The sequence below is a fragment of the Geospiza fortis genome, unplaced genomic scaffold (genome assembly GCF_000277835.1).
Source record: "Geospiza fortis unplaced genomic scaffold, GeoFor_1.0 scaffold66, whole genome shotgun sequence".
Classification (NCBI taxonomy): Eukaryota; Metazoa; Chordata; class Aves; order Passeriformes; family Thraupidae; genus Geospiza; species Geospiza fortis.
Genome location: NW_005054312.1, coordinates 2,690,430 through 2,713,872, shown reverse-complemented (window position 1 = coordinate 2,713,872; position 23,443 = coordinate 2,690,430). Strand labels below are relative to the sequence as shown.

At 39.3% G+C, this 23,443-nt stretch overlaps 1 protein-coding gene across 1 annotated transcript in view; it reads left to right on the top strand.

The window, feature by feature from the left end:
• AMBRA1 (autophagy and beclin 1 regulator 1) overlaps positions 1 to 23,443 on the top strand; it is a 116,814-nt gene that overhangs the window by 12,935 nt on the left and 80,436 nt on the right. Inside the window, 2 exon segments of the mRNA XM_005419436.2 lie at positions 9,132 to 9,218; positions 13,538 to 13,720. Of these exon segments, the coding sequence (XP_005419493.1) occupies positions 9,132 to 9,218; positions 13,538 to 13,720 (270 nt within the window).

Genomic DNA, 23,443 nt, shown 5'->3' with positions numbered 1-23,443 from the left:
GGAACTGTTCTGGAGTTTCACCTGCTGCAGTGTGGCAGCAAGGAAGCTTACTGAATTTAAATTAAAGTGATGTTTTAGTGAGCATGGAAGAGGTATATGCTTCCAAACTGGCTATTATTTTTGCTTCTGTTGACATCTAGAATTGGGTGGGGTTTTGGGGTTTTTTGGTGATGGTTTACTATATGTGTGTGTGTGTGTGTGTGTGTGTATGGGTTTTTTATTGGGTTGTGGGGGGTTTTTTTGTTTGTTTTTGTTATTTGGGTGGATGGGTGTTGATTGTTGTTAGTTTGGGCAGGTTTTTTTGTGGGGTTGTTTGTTTTTTTGAGGAATGCATATTAGAGGATTGTAGACCAAAGATCTTGAATAAACACACATTGCTCAGAAGTTTAAAGACAGCTGACTTCAAACAGACAGCTGTTTGAGGATACCATAAAACATATCAGTTCTCAACTTTCCTGCAGAGAGGGAAGAAATGTGAATAGCTTCCCGCTCTTGAAAGCCATTCTTTGTTAGGGTGTCTGTCTCTGTTGTCTGCACATACTTCCCCTGTAGCCACCTGATCCAGCTGCTGCAGGGTGGCAGCATGTCCAGACAGGCTCGCTTGACCAGGTACAGTTGCTCCTGTTTCTGTTCTTTTACCTATGTGTCTTGAGTTCATGTAATTGTATTCTGTCTAGGGGATGATGCTCAGTTTATGATTAATGGAGGTCTGTGACGTGCTTAAACTATCTAGCTGTGATTTTTAGAGCTTATAGTCTGGCTTCAGATAAGTCACATTAAAACAGTGTCTAAGTTTCAATTTGGTTTTGGTTTTTGCCAAGAAACAAGTTTTGGGCAGGCTCTCAGACCTTCTGTTTCAGATTTGCTTGCTCATCTAAAAGCTCTCTGTAGCTTTCTTCACTGTGGGGAAGAGCTGGAGATGTTGGCATTGTAGTGTGCCTTTTTATTGTAATACAACCCCGTAATTTTTAGATATGTATTCAATTTACATGTACTTCATGTGTGCACTCACTCTTCACGCTCTTTAGAAATTCTCACAGTGTGGTGTGTCTGGAGACAAAGTGCCTGTATCAAATTATTTGCTTCTTATTACAATGAAAATCTGGGCTGGAGAACTTGCAGTAGGGCAGCATTCATCTAATCTATGGGCCTGGAGCAAGAGGAGAGAGGGAGACCTGTGGTCTGACTCAGTAATACAACTAACCAAGAGAGTGATGACTCTGGATTTCTCCAGTTGAGCTGTTCTGGTCTGTTGAATAGCTAACATGCATTTTAAACATTTTCCACATACATATTTAACTGATTGCACCAAATGGCTGTTTGTGTGATGATGTAAGTGACCTCCTCCCTTGCTCTTCTTGAGAGAGCACCTGCTGAAACTGAAGGCTGTAAATAAACAGGGTTCTTTATCTGCCAGGAAACTGACTCATTTTTCTGCTTGAAATGCATTAGTATGAAATCATTCCCATCTTCCTGAAGTGGAAAGGCTGGACTAAGTGACTGAACTACCCTGACAGTCATTTGTTGACCTGACTTTCTTTTTTACTCCAGCGTGAACAAGAGCATTTTAAAGGGATTGCTTGAGTTGTGATGAGACCTCTGTTTTCATAGCGTTAGAAAGCTATGGAGATAACAGTATGGCTTCTGCCCCCTCAAGAAAGACACCTCCTCTTCAATTCCCTATGCAGAAACATGAGTTATATGTAATTATCCCAGAAGCTGACGCAGATCTGTGTGTGTGGGTAAGCAGAGATTTCTGCTGTCCACAGAGTCTGTGGTGTTGGGAACTCCCAGAACAAGGAGAATTTGAAGGAGTCATACAGATGAAGGTAGGCAGAAGAGCCCTCAGAAGAGTAAAGCTGTCTGCAGGCTGAGGGAATTCAGTGTGTTGGCTATGTTCTGGCCATGCTTTTAAACCTTATGATAACTAGAAACCCATTACCTCCAGCTGAATTTCTGGTATAGTAGCATGTTGTTAAGAGTCTAGGTGGAGAAATGTGATGTCTGTCTTCTGCTTGGTGCAGGTACCTGCCCCATCCTGAGCACTGGTGTGAAACTGCCACTGTAGAGCAAAATAGCATGTGCAGTAGCTTGAACTGATTTTAATTTCTTTCCCCCTCCTGTCCCTCAAGCTTTGCCCCTGCAAAATGAAAGTGCAAGACCTTTCATTGTTTTTTTCATGTTGGACTTACTGCCAAAACTAATCAGTGCTTCTTGCTGTAGCTGGTCTTTACCCTTTTAATGTCTGTCATGGATGTGTGTTCCCTCTTGCTTGTTGAAATGATGAACTAATAATTCCCCAGATGCTGTATGACGAAGACCTCTCCATAATGCTCATTCATATTTTGTTCTGACACATGGCCTTTTTTCAGCAGGTGAAGTAATACATTAGCAGTGCAGCCTTGAGTCTTCTTAAAAGAATTTGTCACTTTCTGTAAAGTGACTCGCTTTCCCTGATGAGCTCTAAAGTTGCTGTGTAGTTCTTGGAGCAGAAAGTGGTAAATGGAAATTGGAGTTCCTAGTCCAAGAGGAGAGGTACAGTAATAGCACAATTCATCATGTGGTATTACTTTCTAGTTACACGGAAGTAACTTTAAAGGGTTAATTAACCATATTTTTCTTGAAACTCTGCTCCCCATCTTCTAATTAGAAGAACTCAATATCCAGTGCTCATTTCTGCTGTTCAAACTCTTACTGACACTTCCTTGTTTTGTGTAATTGTGCACTTTTCTCTGCATTCCTTCCCATGTTGGCTGAAGACCTTATGTGCTGTCTCTTTTCTGACTGAGAAAACCAGTTTGTTTTTTACAGGATTCTTGCCCAGAATCAGCGAAGTCGAAACAATCACTTTCTGTGGTAACTTCTGCCTTATATCAGACCTACTCCTCTGAACAACTCTGTACCTCCAGCTGGGAAGGATGTCTTCTCTGTCCCTAGTTGCACCTTCAGAGTTAGCACAAGTTCTTTCCCACAAGCAGGCCAAATTGTTCTACAAAGGCTGTGTTTGGAAGTTGTCTCTGATCACATATTGCATCTTTGATTTCCCTAAAAAAAGGAAATTATCTTGTAAAGGCTTCTCATTGTATGGAATAACTTAAAAAAAAAGGTGATAAAAAGGATGCCTAACAGGGTTTGGATAGAAAGACTGCCACCAACTCTAGTTCCTCACTGAGCATGAGTTGTTTGGCACAGATGTGAACAAGGGGATGGAGGAGCTCACTCTGAACTTTAAAAGTGGCTGTTGAGGTTTTAATGAGTAGTGATATTTTCAGGTTATTTATCTCTTGCAGATGGTTAGAACTATCTTAAGAAAAGCTTGATCCTTTTGTTTGGCTATATTTTCTCTCTTGATCGTCTGTTTCTGACCTGTCTTAATCCAGTCTTGATGCCAGGCTAAATATGTCCAACCATAACCATGTGAAAGCTGAAGCAGTCTAGAAATGTTAGCTTAGAGGTATCAGAGCAGATTATGTTAAGAACTTAATTTTAGAACTCATTTTTTCAGGCAATCTTTAGAACTGCATACTGATTGCTTTTTTATTTTAAGCTTGAATATGAAACTGGTGAAGAGCAATAGTGTTTTTCTGTTTGACAAGGACTACAAAACTTTTATGGAAAATGAAGCTATGGAACAAAATGCTTGATGGTTTCTGCTTACGTGATTTCAATTTGCTTTTTGAAAGTAGGCAACGCAATACAGATGTCTGAAATAATTTTTTCCTATTCCTCTGAGAAAAGGGAAAGAAAGAATATCCAAGCCAGTGCATTTGGTTGTTTGAGATTTTTATTTAAAATAGTTTTCTTGTGCTTTATCAAGGCTATAATTGATCTCCAGGAATGAATTTGGTTCGTTAACAGTTAATTGAGTTCAAGGTTTGAGGGAGGGTATTGGTGTTATTGGATACTGAAGAACATTCAGCAGTTCTCATGCTTTAGTTTTCTTACCATCTTTAGGTTACGCATTGCCTGGCTGTAAGAGGAAGATGATTGAAGGCAATCTAGTTTTAAACTGTTGCTATTCTTTACCTTCTTATGAGAAACCACAGGAGCACATTCACAGGGATGAGTGCTCAGGGGAACTGAGAGCTGGCTGTAAGTTGGAGGGCTGAAAAAGGGATGTAATATGTAGTGTGATAATTTTCACCTCCAAATGGGCAGTATGCAATATAAAAGTCTTTTCAGGAAAGACATAAAGCCAGGGGAGGAAAATCAGAGGCTGCCAAGAGTCATCAATATACTTTTCCTTCAAAGGATAACTAGGAATTTTCTTTTTAAAGCTCTGCTCATATCTGAAGACTGGGAGTAGGGGAGAGGTAGGTGTGATTGCTGTCCTTAGAGTGCTTCATTTTATTGGTTTGCCCTGGTTGTTGGTGTAGAGCAGCTTAGGAGGATGGCAGCTAAATGAACACCCCTGTGATTCTAAAGAAACAACCTCAGTGCTGTTTGTTAACACCTCCCTTTTTGGGGAAGAAAACCCTTCCCTCCGTGTCTCTTGGAGTAGCGTTACTCAGTAACGCTCATGCTGTGACAGCAAATTTGAGATGTGGTGTAGGGCTGCATGTCCTTAGAAACTATTGCTGAAAAGTGAAATTTGCTGCAGTTAAGTATCTTCTGAAATGAATCGCTCTGTCCCAAAAGGCTTTGGTGGTGATGCTCCTCCCTGTGGGGAGAAAGGGGGTATAGTCCAGTGGCTGATGTGCTATGAGGAGATTGCTTCATGACCTTTTTCCCCTTGAACTGCAGCTTCTGGCATTCAGCTTCACTCCTGAAAATTATCCCTTTTCTGCTTATAATGTCTTGTATCTGTGCACTTTTTCTCTCTCCCTTGCCTATAGGTGTCCTGTAACTTGAAGTCTGCTTCCTTTACCCCTTGCTAGTGATTGCTGCAGACCTGAGTTGAGAGAGCGAGTGTAGAGCAGCAGTTTCAGAGCTGTTGATGTCTGACAGAAAAGGAGCCTGATCTTAATCAGAGAGTTGAGATTTCAATGCTGCTGAACAGAGGCAATTTGTATCTTGTAGTAGTTTTAATAGAAAAAATAAACTCAACAAAAACTACAATCCCCCTCCTTCTAATTTAGCAAGCTGAAACAGAAGCATTTCTTAGGGTGAGCAGAGTTAATTTTCATCATTTGCAGGATTGACTGACAACCTGGAGGATGATAATGGGTGATTTTTTTTTTCCGGGTAAGCGGGGGAAGAGAGTAGAAATTGCAGTTTCTCTGCTAATTGTACTTTATATGTCATTTGTGACAATTTCATATTGTCTAGACAGAGATAGTGGAGCAATTGCTTCCATAGAACCTAGTGTTAGCCCGTTACATATCTGGATAGCAGAAATGGGGGATGTGGGAGAGGAGGAGGTTGCTGTAAGCTGCAGAAAGGATGCAGGAGTCAAGCATGATCTACTGAAATGTTTCAAAAAGAGATGCAAGCAATATGCATTTCTATTCCCTCTTTTCATGCTTCTCTGTTGGAAACTTAAATGTTTAGTGGCTAACAGTTTACGGAAACAGAGCTACTTCTCTTCATCCACGGATTATGTTTATCCTCCTTAGCAGAATTGCTCCCAACCTTACATTTACTGTGGTAGGATATTGGACTACCTTACACTTTGGCTTTACTGAAAACAAATAGTCTGTGTCTCTTTTGGGATTTCAGGTGCTAGAAGCTGTGAGTGTAACACCAAAGACTTGGCAGAATGCAGCATGACTTACTTTAAGAATCTTTATCTGCACCTTCCTGAGGGACAATACGTTACATTGCAGTGACACAGATGAGACGCTTTGATGATTATAGCAGAGTATCTATTATTGAACCCATTTGACAGTACTAAATGCATTTGGATTTGTAACTTTGGGGCTCAAGTGCTAAGTCTAGAATGAGTTAGTTAAAAATGGATTTAATGTGTGCTTAGTACTCTGCCTCAGTACAAGTATTGTTGTTCTGTGGAGCATTAAGCAGAGATGGTCTGTCTGGATCTCATGAGCTTGCTTGTTTCCTTGGATTGGATTTTTTGCCTGTTATGTGTATTTAAATCTCTCTGTTCATTGCTCTGTGATCTGAGAGGGCATGGCTGTAGGATAATTAACTACTAAACAGACTTAAAATCAGCTCTGGCTTTTAGCAGTTATTGTTAACTGAATTAATTATCTTTGTCCACGTGATCTGAATGTGGCCCTAGTATGTGGCCTGTGTGCCTCAGTGTGAGGTAGTGCAGGAGCTGGATTTGGTTTTGGCAGGCTTGGAAGGCTCTACTGGAAAGGCCATCTTAACTGAGACCATTCAACTCCGACAGTGCAAGCTCAAAGAGGGTTCTGGGTATTTAACAGAGTGTTTGTAATCCTGTTCCTTACAATCCAGTAACTACTGGTCTTCCAAGGGAGCCCTTCTGGTGAAGGAGATGCTCCTGCTGTAGCAGCTTCTGTTGCTGCATGGGATGGAGTTGCAGCCTGTTCAGGTAATGTCACAGGGCTGTTGAAGCCTGGAGGAAGTCTCTTTACCTGGACACTTGGCCATCCCGTGGCTCAGGCAACTGTTGGTTACTAAGGTAACCTGTACCCATTCTCATCTGAGGTTCCAAGTACCTGCTATTGCAAGACTCTTCAAATATATATTTCAAGGATCTATTGCAGTGTAGTGGTGAGAATTATAGATTTCTGAAAGTGCTGTTCCCAAGCCAAGCAGAGGGTCTCCTGGCAGACCCACACCAAGTTACAGTGGTGTATGCCCTGCCCCTGCACCCTTGTGGTGTCCTCTGCTTAGTATGCATTTTGATTTCTTTCAGCATAGCTGCTAGATGCTTTCTAAAGGTGATCCCTCAAAGTCAATGGTCATCTTAGGCAGTTATCAATTTTTCTAAAGGTGAAATGACAAATATGGGGGGAGAATACCAGGAAACTTCTTTCTAATAATGTTTGCTAGGCTGTGCAGCATGTACTGGTTGTCTTCCCTTGTGGCTTTGATTTTACTGTGTCACTTAGTGGACAGATACTGAAGGGCTGGGAAAGGAGATGGGATGTGTAGTGTGTAGGCATCAAGACTTTTTACAGGGGTGAGTTTGATGATTATTTGTGTGTACATATTATCAGAACACCATAGGCATTGCTGACATTAGGAGGAAGCTGCTGTTTCCGTTTCAGGTTGTGACTGTCAGAATCTGCATGCTCTGGAAGCTCTTTCTCCTTGGCTAAGTCCAGTGATCAGGCAGGATGTTCCAGCCTTGACATATCCAAGTTGCTTGCAAAATGCTGGTTTTGGAGCAGCTTAGAAAAGCAGATTTCTCAGAAGCATGTTGGTATTGCAGTGGCAGTAACCTAGTCTCAGAGCCAGTGGTTTAGAAGGGACCAGCTGCCTGAGTAGGTAGAATATCCCTTCTGCTAATTTTAATCTGTCTACCTTTCCCCTAGAAGGAATTAAAGCAGTTTATATGTGATGCAAGTAATAGGTATACCTGTATACCTCACAGGTATAGGACTTCAGGTATACCTCATAATCTGTAACACTGTTCATTCTGGATTGGCTGCTTTGTGCACATATGTAGTTGGAGCAGAAGAAAGGGTTTGGTAAGACGGAATTAAAGTATAAGGACTTTTTTGGTAACTGAGGGATTCAGAATATCTGGCAGTATTGAATGTTAGAGCTTTTGACTCAATAACCTAGGAACCAAGAGAATTAATTAAACTCAGAGTTTGAGAGATTTAATAACTGTTCTTGAATAAGACAAATGGTTGCCAAACAACTTTGTGCTAGAAAGGACAGGATTTCTTGCCTTATGCATAGTCCCAGTCCTTTGCAGCAAGTTTCTCAAGCTGACACACACCTTTCCAAGTGGGAAACTGAAGCAATTGCTTGCTGTTTTCTGTATTCTAGATCTATAATGTAATTTGAAGTAATTTTATTTTTAATTACTGGCAGACAGTAAATATTTTTCTTGAGATCCTGATGGCTAGGCTGCTGCTAGGAAAAAAGACTTATTTGCAATTCTGCTGTCTTTATGTGGCTAGAAATGGGAGGTTGGGTGTGGATTTGATCTGGTCCTTCTTCCTGCTTCCTGTGTTGATACTTGCTGTCCTGCACTGCCAAGGCTAATGGATTATTATGAGTGTGGGGCTGAAGATTCAAATCTTTCTCAACAGCTCTGTGTGTGTGAATGAGTAGAACAGATGTGGTGTTAGACCTCTTTGATTTTCAAACCACAACCACTTTCATTAAGTTACAGACTAGAAAACAAAATTTAGCAGGAGTTCTGAGGTAGAAAGGCTTGAAAGGCAATTCAGCAGTCTTATAAATGTGAGAGTTGTTTTTTCCACTTTCTGTACCTGCCCCAAATCATCTCTCTTGTGTTAATCTAATGGCTGCAACATGTTGGCCATGAGTCAGTCTTGAAACAATGCTGTCCTCTGGTTTATGACAGAAGCTAGACAGAGGTGCATGCAGAAGCCAGGGTGGGGGACATGTTCCTGCTATATACTTTTGATTCTGCTGCCTTCATGACTCGGTCTCACTTCTCGTATATTCAGGCTGTCTGGCTGCATTTACATACATTTATTTCTTGAGTGAATATTTGGTATCTCCCCCTGTGGCTGATTACAATACAGAGGAAAAGAATATTTTAAATTTTTGTAGTTTTGTAGAAAAGTTCTCTTTCAGAGCCTGAGACTAAGATTCAAGATCTTACTATGAATAGACACCAGTGGTGCCCTTAAAGTCCACATGTTTAACGTGTGTGTTCTTTGTCCCCTGCTCCCTGGCCCATTCCATGTGTAGCCACCTCTGAGTAGGTAAGAATTTGACAGATGGCAAATGCAGTGGTAGTGTTTATGGACCTGATATATTGGGATGGGTTGTCTCCAGAGGAGTGACATCTACATCTTTCTCTTGGAACTTGGAAGTGGCTCTGGGACCACTCTTCTTCCTTACCTGAGGTGTTCTTTCTCCTGTGCAGCGAGAATACAAAACTTTGAATACCTCTGTGGTGAAAACACTGATGCCGTCAGTGAATGGTTAAGTATGTTGCAAAATTCTCTGCACTAGTGATAGAAATAGTCTTAAGAGGTTTCAGAAAGTAGGTCATATATAGGAGGGATGTTCCTGAATGGTCTTTGATGTTGTAATTTGTTTTTCCTTTCTAGGAGGTTGCTGGAGTCTTCCCTCATTTCATTATCTCGCTATGATGGAGCAGGATCCCGGGAACATCCAATCTACCCAGATCCAGCCAGGTAAGATCTAAGTGCAGTCTAAAGGCATTTAAGTTTTACATGCAAAAGCATAACTTCAATAAAACTCACTGAAACCTCTGGCAGTAGATCTAATATTGGGCTTATCTCCTTAATGACTTGCCATGGGGAAAGAGCAAAACAAGTGAGCAGATGTTGTTAAGTCTGGGGGGAAGTGAGGAAAACAGGAAGGAATTGCTGTTGAAGTAAACACATAAGAATTCATGAAATCATTTGGGGTGGAGAACACTAGGTGGCAAACAGGTCCAACAGTAAATAAGCTGTATCAATATATCAAAAATCTCTTTTGAAGAAAAATGAATTAAAAAACAAATAGTCTTGAATGCAGTAAAGGGATTTAGGAGTTAGTGTGAGCAGACAACGTGCTTAGAAGCATGAATTTCATAAATGTATCTGTACAAGAGAGAGCATAGCCAGAAGGTTATGTATACTTAAGAACAAAATACTGACAATTATTTTTTGAGAAGTCATGAATCATTGACATTAGGCATAGAAGCACCTGTAGTGCTGCTTGATCTTCAAAAGAGGTGGGAGTGTTTCAGAGGACTAGAAAAAGCAAATGTGGCAGTTATCAAAAATGGAAAGAAGTGATCTTTGCAATTTCTATTTAGTACATTAAGAAAGCAACAGATGGGATAATGTGACCCAAAGACTCTGTCAGAAGAAATGATAGAATCGTGAACAGCAAGCAGCTTTGGAAACTTTCAAAGAATAAATCATGACAAATAAGCTTTCTTTAGATGGGTTTAGGAAAGCTATGAATGAGGAAATTCAGTAAGTGTAAAATATATCTGATTTAGCCTTTTGGGGAACCTCTTGCATAGTTGTGTGAATTGAAGGCTACTAGGATTTATCATAAATACCACTGAAATACCACTGAAAATTAAATATTGAGTTGCTGAAGGAGGTTTGTTGTTTTGTGAGGTTTGAGGGGGGGGGAGGGGGTTGTTTTCATAATCATTAACCAGAAAATGTGCATTTTTATACAGATAATACTCTTAAGTACAAGTTCTGAAATAAAAGGCTGTGTTGCAAACTGGCCAGATATTATAGTTGTGTTGGTAAATAACTCCTTACTAACTGTCTCTGTGGATAAAGCCTCGCAGGGGTGAAATCTTATATTTGGCTTTTTTCCATTTATTGTGAAGAAAGTTGCCTTGTCAAGTTAATTCAAAGGCTTAGGAATGATGTAAACAAAACTGTAGTGAAGTAAAGTAAGGTGGAGTACGCTGCCTGTATATAAGATCCTTGGGAAACCAACCTAGATGACTGCTGAAGGTCTTGGCAGCTGCACGTCAGAAATGCTGATAAATGTAAAAGCTTCTAAATGGCAGTTGGTTAAATGACAGGGAAAGAGATTGATTTACCTAGAAAGAGGAGAATGATATTCTACAAATGTTAATTTAAAGCTATTATTACATTCAGATTAATTTTTGAGTGCCAAAAGCTGCTTTATTGCTGGAAGTACACCATTCATTGTTTCTGGAATGCCTTGTCCAAAGCAGGCAGATTGATAGAGCAGAGATTTTAAGATCTCATTCTAGCTCTCCGGGAGCTGCCTTTTAAAAAAGAAAAGGGGAGCCTGCCTAGGTATCTGAATTTTGTTTTCCCCTTTTGTAAATGTCTACTGTGATGAAGCTCAATAAAATGCAAGAAAATGGATCAATGCCTGAGTCATTTCCTAGCATAAGGGGCATGGTCAAAGATATTTTTCTACTTGAAGCCATTTTAGAACTGATACAGTGCTCTTCATGTGACAGTTCAAGTGGTTTTAGGTTGTGGTAGAAGCTATAGTAGCTTGAGTTTATAAAGAGCTTTGGAAGAAAAGTCTAGTTTTGAAACTCTTCTAAGAAGGTTAATTTGTTCTGGCAAATACCACTGTTCTTTTCAGAGGATGAGATTCATGGAGGCGTGATCAGTACCAGCTAGAAGTTTGAGTGGGATAGGATTAGAGTCTTCCTCCATAAACCTTACTGGTGTGCTGGGTTAGTAGGATATTTTTAACTGTCCCTTTAACTAGTTGGAAATTGAAAAAGTGATTAAAAGGAGTGTTACTGCATTTTGAAGGGTTTTTTTGTAGCATCATGAGTTCCAAATATAAAGTTATGGCTTTGAGAAGCTAAATAACAAGGTAGAAAAGTGAAACATAGGTGAAATAAACACATCTGTATCTATTAATAAGCATCTATATGTGTCTGTGCGTGTTTATGTGTTTTAAATATATATACCTCCTTAAGACCATGCTGTCCCCAATGGAGTAATTTTTTAAAGAGTACATAAACTGCATGATCTGAAAACTTATTTTTGAGAGCATGTGTGTGTGTTAGTTTTGTTTCTGCATTTACTGTCTGTAATGGTGCTGTTTGAATAGCCTGGGTCAGCAGTGAGGCAGGGAGAATATTTTTTGAAGTTCCTTCAGATTTAGAATGAATATTTTGATGTAGACTGCAGCAGTATTTTTCAGTGGCCTTGCTGAACTTCACTGAGGTCAGCTTGGCTGTTCTTTCATTCTCCACAGTTTCCATATGTACTGGGCTCAGAAAATAATCTGCAGAAGAATTAAATTAGGTTATCATCAAAGAACACCTACAATAATGGTTTTTGTAATAGAAATACTCATTAAGAATTATATATGCTCCCAGACTCCATATATATATATATATATATGTATATATATAAAGCATCACTGAGAGTTTGTTGGAAATATCTCTAGAAAAAAATGTAAGCAGCTAGAAAGTATTTTATTCCTTACACCTTTCTCTCTGTGTATCAGACTTAAGCTTCTTGTGTTGTCTTTGGAGATCTTTTTCACAGTCTATTCAATGCGCACACCATGTGCTGTCAGGAAGCTGAATGTGACATCTTGTCATTGGTTATGGCCACTCTTTATTACCTACTCTTTCTTCTATCAGGCATCACCGTGTTTTTCTTCTGGTGTCCTGCATAATTTTAGAAGACTGCTAAACTCATTCTTAATATTCTTCTGTAAAATTCTCCCTTGGTGTGATATTAGGGAAAATAAAAGTTTCAGTGGTTACACTGCTGGACTGCTGCAACCACTGTTCATGTTTTCCAGTGTTTGTCTTGTTCCCATGTTTCTTTTTTTTCTCTCTGAATATATTTTGATGTCAGTTTTTTTAGGCATGCACAAAGACTTTGGCTTATGGAAAAGCCCAGAGAAGAGAGCAGCTCCTCATTTATTAATGTGCATCTGTAATGCCTTGCTTTTTTGTATTTGGCCTATTAAGTCTTATGGGGAGTAGAGAAAAGTGATGTGTTTGTCCAGCAAAGCTGCCTTCTTTTTGTAGGCATGAACAGGTTTAACCTATTAAACAGTGCATAAAAGATTCAGGAGGAATCAAGCTGAGTGTGTTGTTCCTCTTACCCTTTTGATGTTTATTGGCTTAAGTTTTAACACCCCTGAACCTGTAATCTGTCTCCTAAACTTGTCCTCCCCCCAAATTAGAATTCAAGTCTTAACCAAATAAGGCTAATGAAATGATAAATCCAGCATCTGAGATGTCTGGATTTTAACACTGAGTAAGTGTGTCACAGAAAACATGTGTGAAGAGCTGTGGATATACACAGGGTGGGAAAAGAGAGTATGTGTTCACTCTCAAGAGAGTGATACTGGTGTGTGATTGCTGATGCAAACAAATGCTAGGTTATGCATGAGAGAGAATTAAGAGTTAATTGCAGAGGAAAGGTTTCCTTTCAGGTGAGATGCAAGGCTTTTTAAGCTCCACTTAACATATTACCTAGTGGATCTGATAAAATTGCCACTATATAAAATCCCTACCATTTAGATTACAAAGTAGTTAAAGATGTGAAACTTTTTTTCTTCCATGGTACTCCCTAACTACCATCAAAACAACAGCACCTTCCTTCAGTGTTTATTTGAACAGTGCTGCTGTTTGGCATTGCAGGCAGAGTTTACATTGAGACTGGGCTTAGTTCTTTTAAGTGGTGCATGATGAGCTTACATGAGTGAACTGGTAATAAATGAATCAGTGAGCTCCAGAGAGTACCAAGAAGCAAATTTCTCTCTTCTGTGGATGAGCTTTTTGTCTGTAGGTACTGTGTGGTGCTTCTGTTTGCAAAGGGGATCATGTGGGAGTGTAGCATATAAAAGGAAATTACTTTTCATTGGTTTCTGTGTTTAATCTATTTTACAGATAAAATACAGTCAACCTTGCGATAGGCTGTTACTGACCTGGTGCTTGCAGTTCAAAAGGAAAAATAGGGCTGGCTGTCATTCTATACTTATGTAATGAGTATTTGTGTATCTTTTTCTTGCTCAGGTTGTCTCCTGCTGCATATTATGCCCAGAGGATGATCCAGTATCTTTCCCGGAGGGACAGTATTCGACAACGCTCTATGCGATATCAGCAAAACCGTCTTCGCTCTTCCTCCTCCTCTGCTTCCACTTCAGAGAACTCAAGCCCATCTGTGGAGGGAAATGATCTGGAATTTGAAGATTTTGAGTAAGTGTGTGTGCTGCTAGCCCTCTTGCTTGCCACTGTTGTCAGAGGTCTGCTTTCTGGTTCCCTACTTGGGAATAAACCATATTGTTTATCAGTCACAGACACCTTAGGCTTCTTGTAGGAGCAGGTTAAGTAATTCAGTCAATAATTAGAGCATTGATTGCAAGAAATAGGTCTTGTCATTTTTGTTATGAAAATTAAGGATGTTGTAGGCTATCTTCAACACATTAGGTATCTCAACCACATTTAGAAGACTGCTTAAATAAAGAAAATGAGCATCTTTTTCTCCAATGGAACAGATGGGGAGACAAGAGTTTTACTTGAGTTGTCAAATCTTGAGACAGAACAAGAGTCACTAAGAGGCTTTGCAAGACTTAGTTCTTTGGTCTAAGGCTATAGGAGACAGACAGACATGTCCTGTAGCTTTTTCTTGCTCTATCTCTGTAGCTTTGTCCAATTAGATGACATTCCTGGGATTGGGGTTTTTTGGCTTGGTTTGGGATTTTTTTAAAATTTGATTGTGAATCTGTGTAAAGGCTTCGTTTTCTGTAAGGAGATAAAAAAGCCTCTTGTGTTAAAGTGAGGAGTGGATCTGCATCCAAACCTTAGAAGAATATTCCTGTTAGCCACTGTATTTCCTTCTGAGTAGTTCTGCTGGCAAACTTTTAAAATTTGTTCTCCAGCATCTGCTTTTGGACTTCCAGTGATATGCAGTGTAATCCCAGCAAAAAATTTATTGCAAATTTCTAATAAATGGAAGAGTATAGTAATGTATTCTTTAGATGGCATGTAGACCAAAAGCACAGGAATTTAGATTAAAATCCATTCTAGCAGCAAAGAGACTATAACCTTTCTAGCCTGTCTTCAGTAATTTCCTTTTAAATATGGGATTTTTCCTGAGTAACCTTAAGTATTTCACTGAATTTTCCCCCATTTGTGTATACTGCAATTAAAATATAGGATAATTCTGAGCATGGTTGTAGAAGTAGTCTATGGTTATACTGTAGTATAGTAGGGTGGTGTGTTTGATGGGAGCTGTGAACTCCTCAAAAAATCTGGGTTGTTATGTTGCAGCTGCCAGCAAAGGATGCTGTCAACTTCCCTACTATTTTAATTTGCACATTCACTTGCTGCAGTGGTGCATACTTGAGATCACATGTTATTAAAGCTCCATGTCCTTTGTTTCAGGATAAAGTCCCTTTCTGAAGGACACTAGCCACACCAGCTATTCCCAAAAGCAAGATATTAATCCCTTTCAGACTTTCAAGTGGTGGTGGACTATTTTTTTCTTAGAAAGTTGTTCTGTGAAGCTGTCATTTCATGCTCCAGCAATTGAATATTCTGAAGTACAGGGTCAGAGAATGTCTTTCCCTCTCATTGTGGCTTTGTTTGTGTAAAATGTAAATGAGGGCAGATAAGCTATTAGGCAGTGACTCTTCTGCATTTTCTCAAGCATCCTTGTGGTCTGGAAGAGCAGAAACACGGTGGATGCTGGGTCTATTTTTGTGAAGTGGGCGTGTTGCAAGCGTAGACCTTACTATTTCCATTATTCCATTTTATTTGTCTGGGGCAGCTTGTTCTGCTGGAGAAGTAAAAGATGGTATGTTCTTTGTTCACAGAGCCAGGCAAATGCCTGTAGAGAAGTGTGTTCCCCTGCAGATAATGTTCACACAGTAAGAGCACCCAGTCAGGGAAGCAATTCAATCAGCCATACTGAGGTTGTCTTTCATTTCATACTGAGCAAAAAGAAGTGTTTATTCCTTAAAGTGCAGTGCCTGAATTTGTTGGTTGAATATTTCATATCAAGTTCTGGTCTGTGCATTCAAGACCTGCTGCCTTTTTACTTCTCTGCTTCATTATTTCTCTTGGCTGATTAGAGAGGGCTGCTATGCGGGGGTCCTTAGAGCTGGAACTCCACGTGACTCATTTGATTTCTTCTGCTGAGACTTCACAATTAAATGTCTTACAGAGTTCTTGCTTCTCCTTTTGGCTCCTGTATCCCTCCTTCCTTGTTTGTTCACCTGTGCAGTCATGTATTGCTTCATGGATGATTTTTCTTACTGTGGTTTAGATGCTCTGATTTCCCCATGTCTTCAGATTTGATATGGGGAAGGGTGGTGTTGCTGCTGTGTTTAGCTGTCTGCAGCTCATGCTTTTCTCCTGAAATACAGGGAACTTTTTTTTCCATAAAAGCCAGAAAATTGCCTTGGTACTTTATCTTTCTAATCTGGCTAATATAATTGATAAATAATCTCTTTTTGTTTCACAGAGATAAGGAGAAGGATGTGAGGGACATTAAACACCAGTATGTTTCACTGTGCATAGAGCACTGGGCAAGGAGTGAATCCCGTGCTTGTGCAGGATGCCTGGGAGACAAGCCTTCCTCTGCTTTCATATTTTTTGGAATTCAGAGATTTTTTTCTCTTCAAAAATTCATTTTGTCTTTTTTTCAGTTTTCTTTACCTAATGGCCTATTAAGGGAAGAACTGGGCCCCTGTACTGTTTTGTGTGCTTATGGCCTCTAAATTTAAGTTAAAGCCTCTCCTGTGTCAGTCAAGGGTGAATTCATTCATAAATACATTTAGTTTGTGATGACAATAGAAGTAGTGTTGGTATAAGAACCTGAAGTAGTGTTTTTTATAGGTGTTAGTAATATCCTTCTTTTACACCAGCTTTTATGGACAGTAGAGGAGGAAGGAGGGAGACACACTATACCTGTGTTTTTCAGTCTAAGATGTTCTTTCTCTCTATGTGCTCCCTGTGTTTAATCTGTCGCTGTTGTCATCTTACTGCTTATTGAATGCAACTGTCAACTGTAAACTTAGTCATGTCTACATAAAAGCATTTAATACAGTTTGTAATATATATACAGATTGCAATATTAGGTTATTGCCAGATAGATTGATATGAGTGGGTTTTAAGTTTAGCTTTAGTAGAATCCTAAGCTAAAATGAAAAGACTTCCTGAGTTGTGGAATAAGAATCTCTGAATGAAGAATGACATCATTTTAGTCTTCCACCATAACTGGTAAAAATAGATTCTTTATAGACAAATTATACATGTTGAACTTTCTAATTTCAAGTTCTTATTTGAGTATGTCATGTTTGCATCACACAGTAAATTGAGATTTTTAAAGCTAAACTATTTTGACTTTTTCAAGAATTTTGATTTGATCTCTTCTATAGATTTCCTTTAGTCTAGAACAGCTCTCTGATGTTGAAGACTGTGGGTTATGCTTCTATGACTCCTTAGATAGTGCAATCTCTGTTATTTCATTTGTAATTCTGAATTTGTCACCATAATAAGAATGTGAAGGTGTTTCTGGAGGTGAATTTTGGCCATCTATGTCCCTTTTTGTTTGAAGTAACTGTGGGAACAAATACAGAAGTACAGGTTTGTTTCATCTGTCAGACTGAAAAGCAGATATATAGGAGAGTGTACCAGCTCTTAAAGCCTGAGTCAAACCCCTCACTACAGTTCAAAAAAGGCTCACAAGCTAAGGCTAAAGGTGTGACTGTGGCTGACTCCTCTGTCTGCTTTTGAATGTGGGCTGCCTGACAGAATATAGATAAGAAGGAGCTTGGAGATAACACTATTTTCATGTCTCCAACTTTTCCCTGTTCTGTTTTATCCTTTCTCCTTCCCTGTGGGAGGGTTTGTGCTCGCATGGGTGCACTCTGTTGTGCCATTGTCAAAGGCTAGGAAGGTCTTTATTGTGCCTCTATTACAAGATGGGCTTTACCTCACACGCCTGAAGTCTTGTTTTAGTGCTCCATCTGTTTAATTTCTTTTGAGACACCATGAGCATCCAGACAGAAAATATGAGAACTGTAGGCACTGTTTTACTGAAACCCTAATGGATCTTCTGGTGTTGCTGGAAGCAGGCTCTTGCTTTGTAAAGATGATTAATCACTTAGGGAAAGTTTACAAGATTCAGAGTGATGTTATTTGGCTTTATTTGTCACTTTAAAATCCTTTCAAGGTAAGTTCTGGACCAAGAGTTGTGGTTTTTCGGATGAGTGTCTTGCACGGGTCTCCTGATAAGTGCATGAGATACATAAGTATCCATCATACTTGCCTCCTGCCATTTTTGGTTGCTTTATTGACACTATCTTGGCAAGAACTGCCAAATCTAAGTTCTTCCAACAGCCTCTTGTCTTGAAAGGTTCTGAGATTGCAACCTGCCAGCCAACTGCCTTCTATTAAAGCTGCAAGTCTTACTTCCAGTGTCTTGTATGTAATTTTCATTCATTTTGGAGAATAGTGTGGTAGATTCTTTTTGGCCTCTTTTATAGGTGAAATGTTTGGTTTGGGAGTCTGGTTTGTGTCATAGTTAGTGCTCCACTTCCAGCTGGCTTTCTCATTTAACTTTCTGTATCAAGAAGAAAAGTGCATGTCTGGTTAGACATTTGTGTGAGATATCCAGGCAATCACTCTTCTTTTGGAAAGTCTTCATTTAAAGTATATTTTGTTGTTAACTTGTTTAGGAACCTTAACTGGGGCACTAATACTTGACAATATTAATTAGTAACTCTCTGGATGCAATCATGTCTGAACTAACATAAAGCACTGTGAGAGAAAAGGGAAGACAATGGCTGTGGCAATGTGGTTACTCAGTAGTGTGTATTTGGGTAGAAGGTTTGGTTTTGGATTATGTTCTCTGTATTGCTCCTCAAGTGGAATGGTAGAAGTGAGTTTAGAGCAGGGATTTGTGTGTCATGGTGAGAATAAGCATGTGGTTTTCTTGATGGCTGACACAGAAAGATTTTGGAAAGTTTGAGTGAAGGGAGAGGTTGGAGATTGCCAGTTACTGAAATAACTTCTTCCTTACCCTTGTGACAGAAGTCCATGCGTGTGTTTAAATCCAGTCTCTGCCTTTTTAGCAAACAGTGATACACAATCAGACTGGAGACACAGTGCAATGGGAGTACTAACCTGCAGCAGTGCAATCAATTTGCTCTGTACCTTCTGACTTCTCTTAGCATACCATCTACTAAGAGCACATGGGTAAAACTTGGACTCTTTTTATAAAGTCTTGGTCTCCGCTGCCCTTCTTTACAGCTGTCCACCGTGCACTCATTTATTTCAGAGTGGTTTTTTTCCTACCTGGCAACCTTCATTTTCTGCAAAAGAAACTTCTTCAAATAGTAGCCGGGTTTTCTTGTCAAGAGAGAGGAAGGAATGGAATGATTAAAGCTTTTTTGTGACGTTTTAAATAAGTATAGAGTTTTTGATCTACAGCTCCAGAATGCTGAGACAAGCTCTGTCATTATGGAGAGAGAAGCATGAGGAATCCCAGAGGTAAAGAAAGAGGTTGACTTTGTTGGGGTCTGTAGGTTGATGGTATGCCAAGTATTCAGCTCTCATAGGACATGGTGAAGATGGATAAGAGAGATGACTTGATCAGTGGTACCCTTTTGTTCTAGAAATAGTAGTACCACATCCAAACTACAAGCATTTTAGAAATGCTTTCTAAAAGCATTTAGGGTGGGGTTTTTCATTTTTCTCCTTGCCATCCTGATGTTTACTTCTGAAGTTAAGAAAAGACATATAGGAGATGTGAGAATCTTAATAGGCTCTTCATGTCATTCAAGTGCTGATGGAAATGGATTTTTAGGGTCCATGACAGGTCAGTATACTGCAGAAAATGTAGCCTTTTTTCCTGGAAATCTTAGATGAGACAGTTTGTTATCTGTCTTTCTGGAACATCTACAAATAATGTTCTTGCTAGCAATTTGCTGTTTGAGTTCACATAAAGCAGGATCGCTATTTGTTTCTTTCTTCCCAGAGCTCCTTTATCTGTTTTTGTGGTTTTTTATCTGCCTTTGTTTCTTGCCTCGCATGGCACTGCATCATTGTTTTTGATGAAGACGAGCCTTTACAAAACTGGCTTTCGAAGCAGATGCAAATATGTGTAACTTGGTGGTCACTTTCTGGTTTTTTTTCTTCTCTGCTAGAGGTTTCTGAAGCAGTTACAACTGGGTTGTTGCTTCCAGGTACACAGCAACTTATGTTAACTGTATTCATCATCTTAAACACAATTTCAGGCAAGACAGTTGCAGGTGCTGGATGAATGGGAGTGATACTCAACCTACTCTTTGAACAAAATTTTTCAAGGATTAGTTAGAGTGTTAGTTTGTCTTGTGATCTACTCATAGTAGCCTGCAGCTTCACTTTCCCTATTCTTTTATCTTATATCTTTTGTGACAGTTTTCTATATCACCCTTGTCTTGGTCATAATGTCTAGTAATGCTGCATCGATACAGTGAACAGGCAATAACTGTTTCCTTGCAGCAGGACTGCAGGATTTTGCTAACCTCTCCACCTTAATGTTGCTTTACCATTAAGTCACATCCCAGCAAGGCAAGTGTCTTCATATCAGAGTGGTGAAAGAATGTGTGTCTTTAGAAAAGTGTCACTTGCCAGAAAAGCACCGTCATACTCTGTACTGTTGGTTGCCCGAGTCTGTAGAAACAGTTTGATGTCAAGATGGTACTTCTGAGTTTTTCTGACAAATCTAAACTCTGTCCATTGTTTTCCTTTTGCTTTTATTTTGTATCTGTGCAACTCAGAAGTCAAACAAGGTCACCTAGTAGGTGAAGTTCGCTGTTAATGAGAGTAATTAGGAAGCAAGCTGTTACTGGTTTGTTGCTGGCCATGCAATGCAGTGGTCTGCATTCTTGAAGCCCATAGGTCTAACAGATTAACGTTGCTTGTGAAGTTATGGTTTCAATTCTGTTTCCTTTGCAAGCATAACAGTCCAATATATTTTTTTAAAAAGAGACAAAAGTTGATGCCTCTCTAGCTTTGTCGGGCTGACGATGTTTCTGCTTTCTAATGATTCACTATAGCTACGAAGTGTATCAGTCTTACTCTAAAACAGCATCATCAACTTGTGAGCCCACCACACAGTGAGCTGATTAAAATAGAAATAACTGGATCATGTGCCTAGAAAAGAGTGAGTGCCTTATTCTAGTTCCAAATCAGTCTTTCTCTGAAGCAGTTAATCTTTGGCATTTTACAGGCAAGTACTGCTATTTCTCTTACCTCTCATATGTGATACTTTTCTGAAACACTTGATCTTCTGAAGTGCCATTTTTAATCTTGTAAATACGTTTTCCCCTGAGCAGTGCTCTGAGAGGTAATCAAGGCTGGGGGGTTTGTTTCTCTTCAGTCAGCAAAGCCATTAGTAACTCAGCAGTCTGCTATTTTATAGGAAGTTTTAGTTGATATATAGATACACATTTTCTCTGGTGGTCCTTTCAAAAAGCTCCAAGTGAGAGATTGGCATTTCAGCCTTCAGAAGAATGCAGAATGATGGAAAGGCTTGAGTGACTTGTCTAACTTCTTTATCAATTACTGTGTTAAAAATCTATTCTAGTTCCTGTCTCTCCAGCTGGCCACCATCACTCTTAGTAGTTTCTCTACTATTTTTATTCTTCAGTTGGTTTTGGCTTCCAGTCTTACACTTGGGACTTCACAATCATACATTTAGTGCCAGGAAAGTCTTTTCATGTAACAAATGCTTTTTTTTTCCTTGTTTTTCTTGTTTCTTGTTGTTTCCCTCAGTTCTGCCTTAAGTACTTCTTCAGTAATGACTGTATGCTTCAAAGATGGGTTTATAAATGTATAACTTTTATTTTTACCAGATTATGTGTGTTCTTTTAGATATACTTTAAAAAAACTGTAGAGTAGTCATTTTAATGTGTGGATGTCAATATTTGTAACCTTTTTGCTAGAACCTATGCTCCTGGCTTCCTTCTTTGTATCTACTTGTGGAAATAACTCTCCTCTTAGATAAGTTAGTTGTCTTTAATGTTTCATCTTTAACATAATCCTGGTTTTAGGTGAGATACATTTGTCCAAGGAGGCAGAAGTAGGGTGATCCTCTTTTCCTGGTTTGAGTTTGTAACTTCTCCAAGCCTTGAGGATTTTGAGTAAAGTAGCACATACTGTATGGAACGTTTATTTTTGAATAAGACACTAGTCTAACTGATCCAGGAGATATTATTTTAGCTACTATGCCCCTATGCGGAATTACAACTGTCTTGCAGTGTGGCTTTTCCTTTTGTCTTCTGGGATGCCTGTCGCTCACTAAAATATTCAGGATGACAATGTTTTATGTTTGTGTTTACCTCTCTATTTTGAGAGGCTTATTTACTGGAAGTGCTTCCATTTTTCTCTAAATTGATTTCTGTTAGATGCTCAGGATCTTGCCAGATCAGACAGATTAAAGTGTTAATATCTGGTATTTGCTTCTGCTCTCAGTGGTGAAGTTAGTAGTTAACTTTCTGTCATAGTGTTCCCAGCACTGTATGTTACCTTACCCATAAGGATGGTGCTGGAAAGTAATCAACATGTTCTTAGAACCACCAGCAAAAGTGATGTTCCCTTCCTCATCTTTTTTCCTACTTCTGTACCCTTTGTAAAACACAGTGCACACTTTGTCTTGGAGTACTATGTAACTCTACAAGAGTACACTCTTCTGAAGGTATATGTCATGTGTTTTCATTCAAATCAGCACTGAATCCTGTGAAGTGAGTTGCAAGATTTCAGGATCTGCTTCTGCTTTAGTATGGGCAGTTTAATATGACATCTTCCAGGAACCCTCTTTAGAGGACTTGCAGTGAGACCTGACCAACCATTAAAGCCAAATGAGTTTGCAGTGTCTGGTAACCTCCTCTGAGCTCTTGATAGGACCTTTGGGCTGCTCCTGCCCTCTGTCCTATCTCCTCTGAAGTAACCTACTGCAATTAGCAAAAAAACAAATACAGCAAGTCAGTAGAGATAATTCACCTTTTCTCAGTGCTTCAAACGTTGGTTCCTTCTGCTACATGGAGATGGTGCAACTTCCAGTGTCAACCTTAAAGGAAAGTAGTAGATTCCACTCAAACAATTATTTAGCATTTCTGTTGTATGTGAGTGTCTAACCTCTGCAATACAAATTGATTTAGCATTTTAAATTGGATTGCATGAAACGCGATAAAATGCTGAAAATATGAAACAATTGGCTTGGTGTGATACAACTTGATTCCTCTGAACTTACATGGCTTACTGGTGCTGGCTTTGATAATTAAATGTCTTTTCAAAATGGTCATTGTTGACCTAATTCTATTGGCAGTGTAGTCAGTGGGAGTTTTAATATTGACTACAATGGGAACAGTTAGACCAACAGATTGCATTAGAAATCCCATGCTGTGTGTTTAATTTCACTTCCTGATACAACAATCTCTAAATATTAAAGTGAATTCTTGCCAAGACAGAAAAGCAGAACATGGCACTTTTTTTTGTCCTTACTGTCTTCTATATCCCCTGTTATTAGTGCAGTAGCCAAGTTGCCAGATGAAGAAGAATGCCTTTTTCTCCAAACTTTAGGATGCAAAATTTTGTATCTCTTTCTCTGTTTTCAGAGCTGGTATTGCTGGTCCATTAAATTTACATTAGTCAATTTTTCTCTCAACAAGCAAGCAAGACAACAGGGGGATTTGACTGTCTTATCCAATTTAGGATAAACTTGCATCCTTCTTATGCCCTATTAAATGTCCATAGTTCTCCTGAATGTTTGGGAATTGCTTTCTTTCATGCTCCATTGTAGGTTGGTGTTAATATTATTTCTCCCCTACCAACTCTAATTCTCCACATCACTGTTTTGATTTGTCCCACCATGGTATCTGAACAAATGATGAATAACCTGAATTTTGAGCCAGACCTTAAAAGTTATTT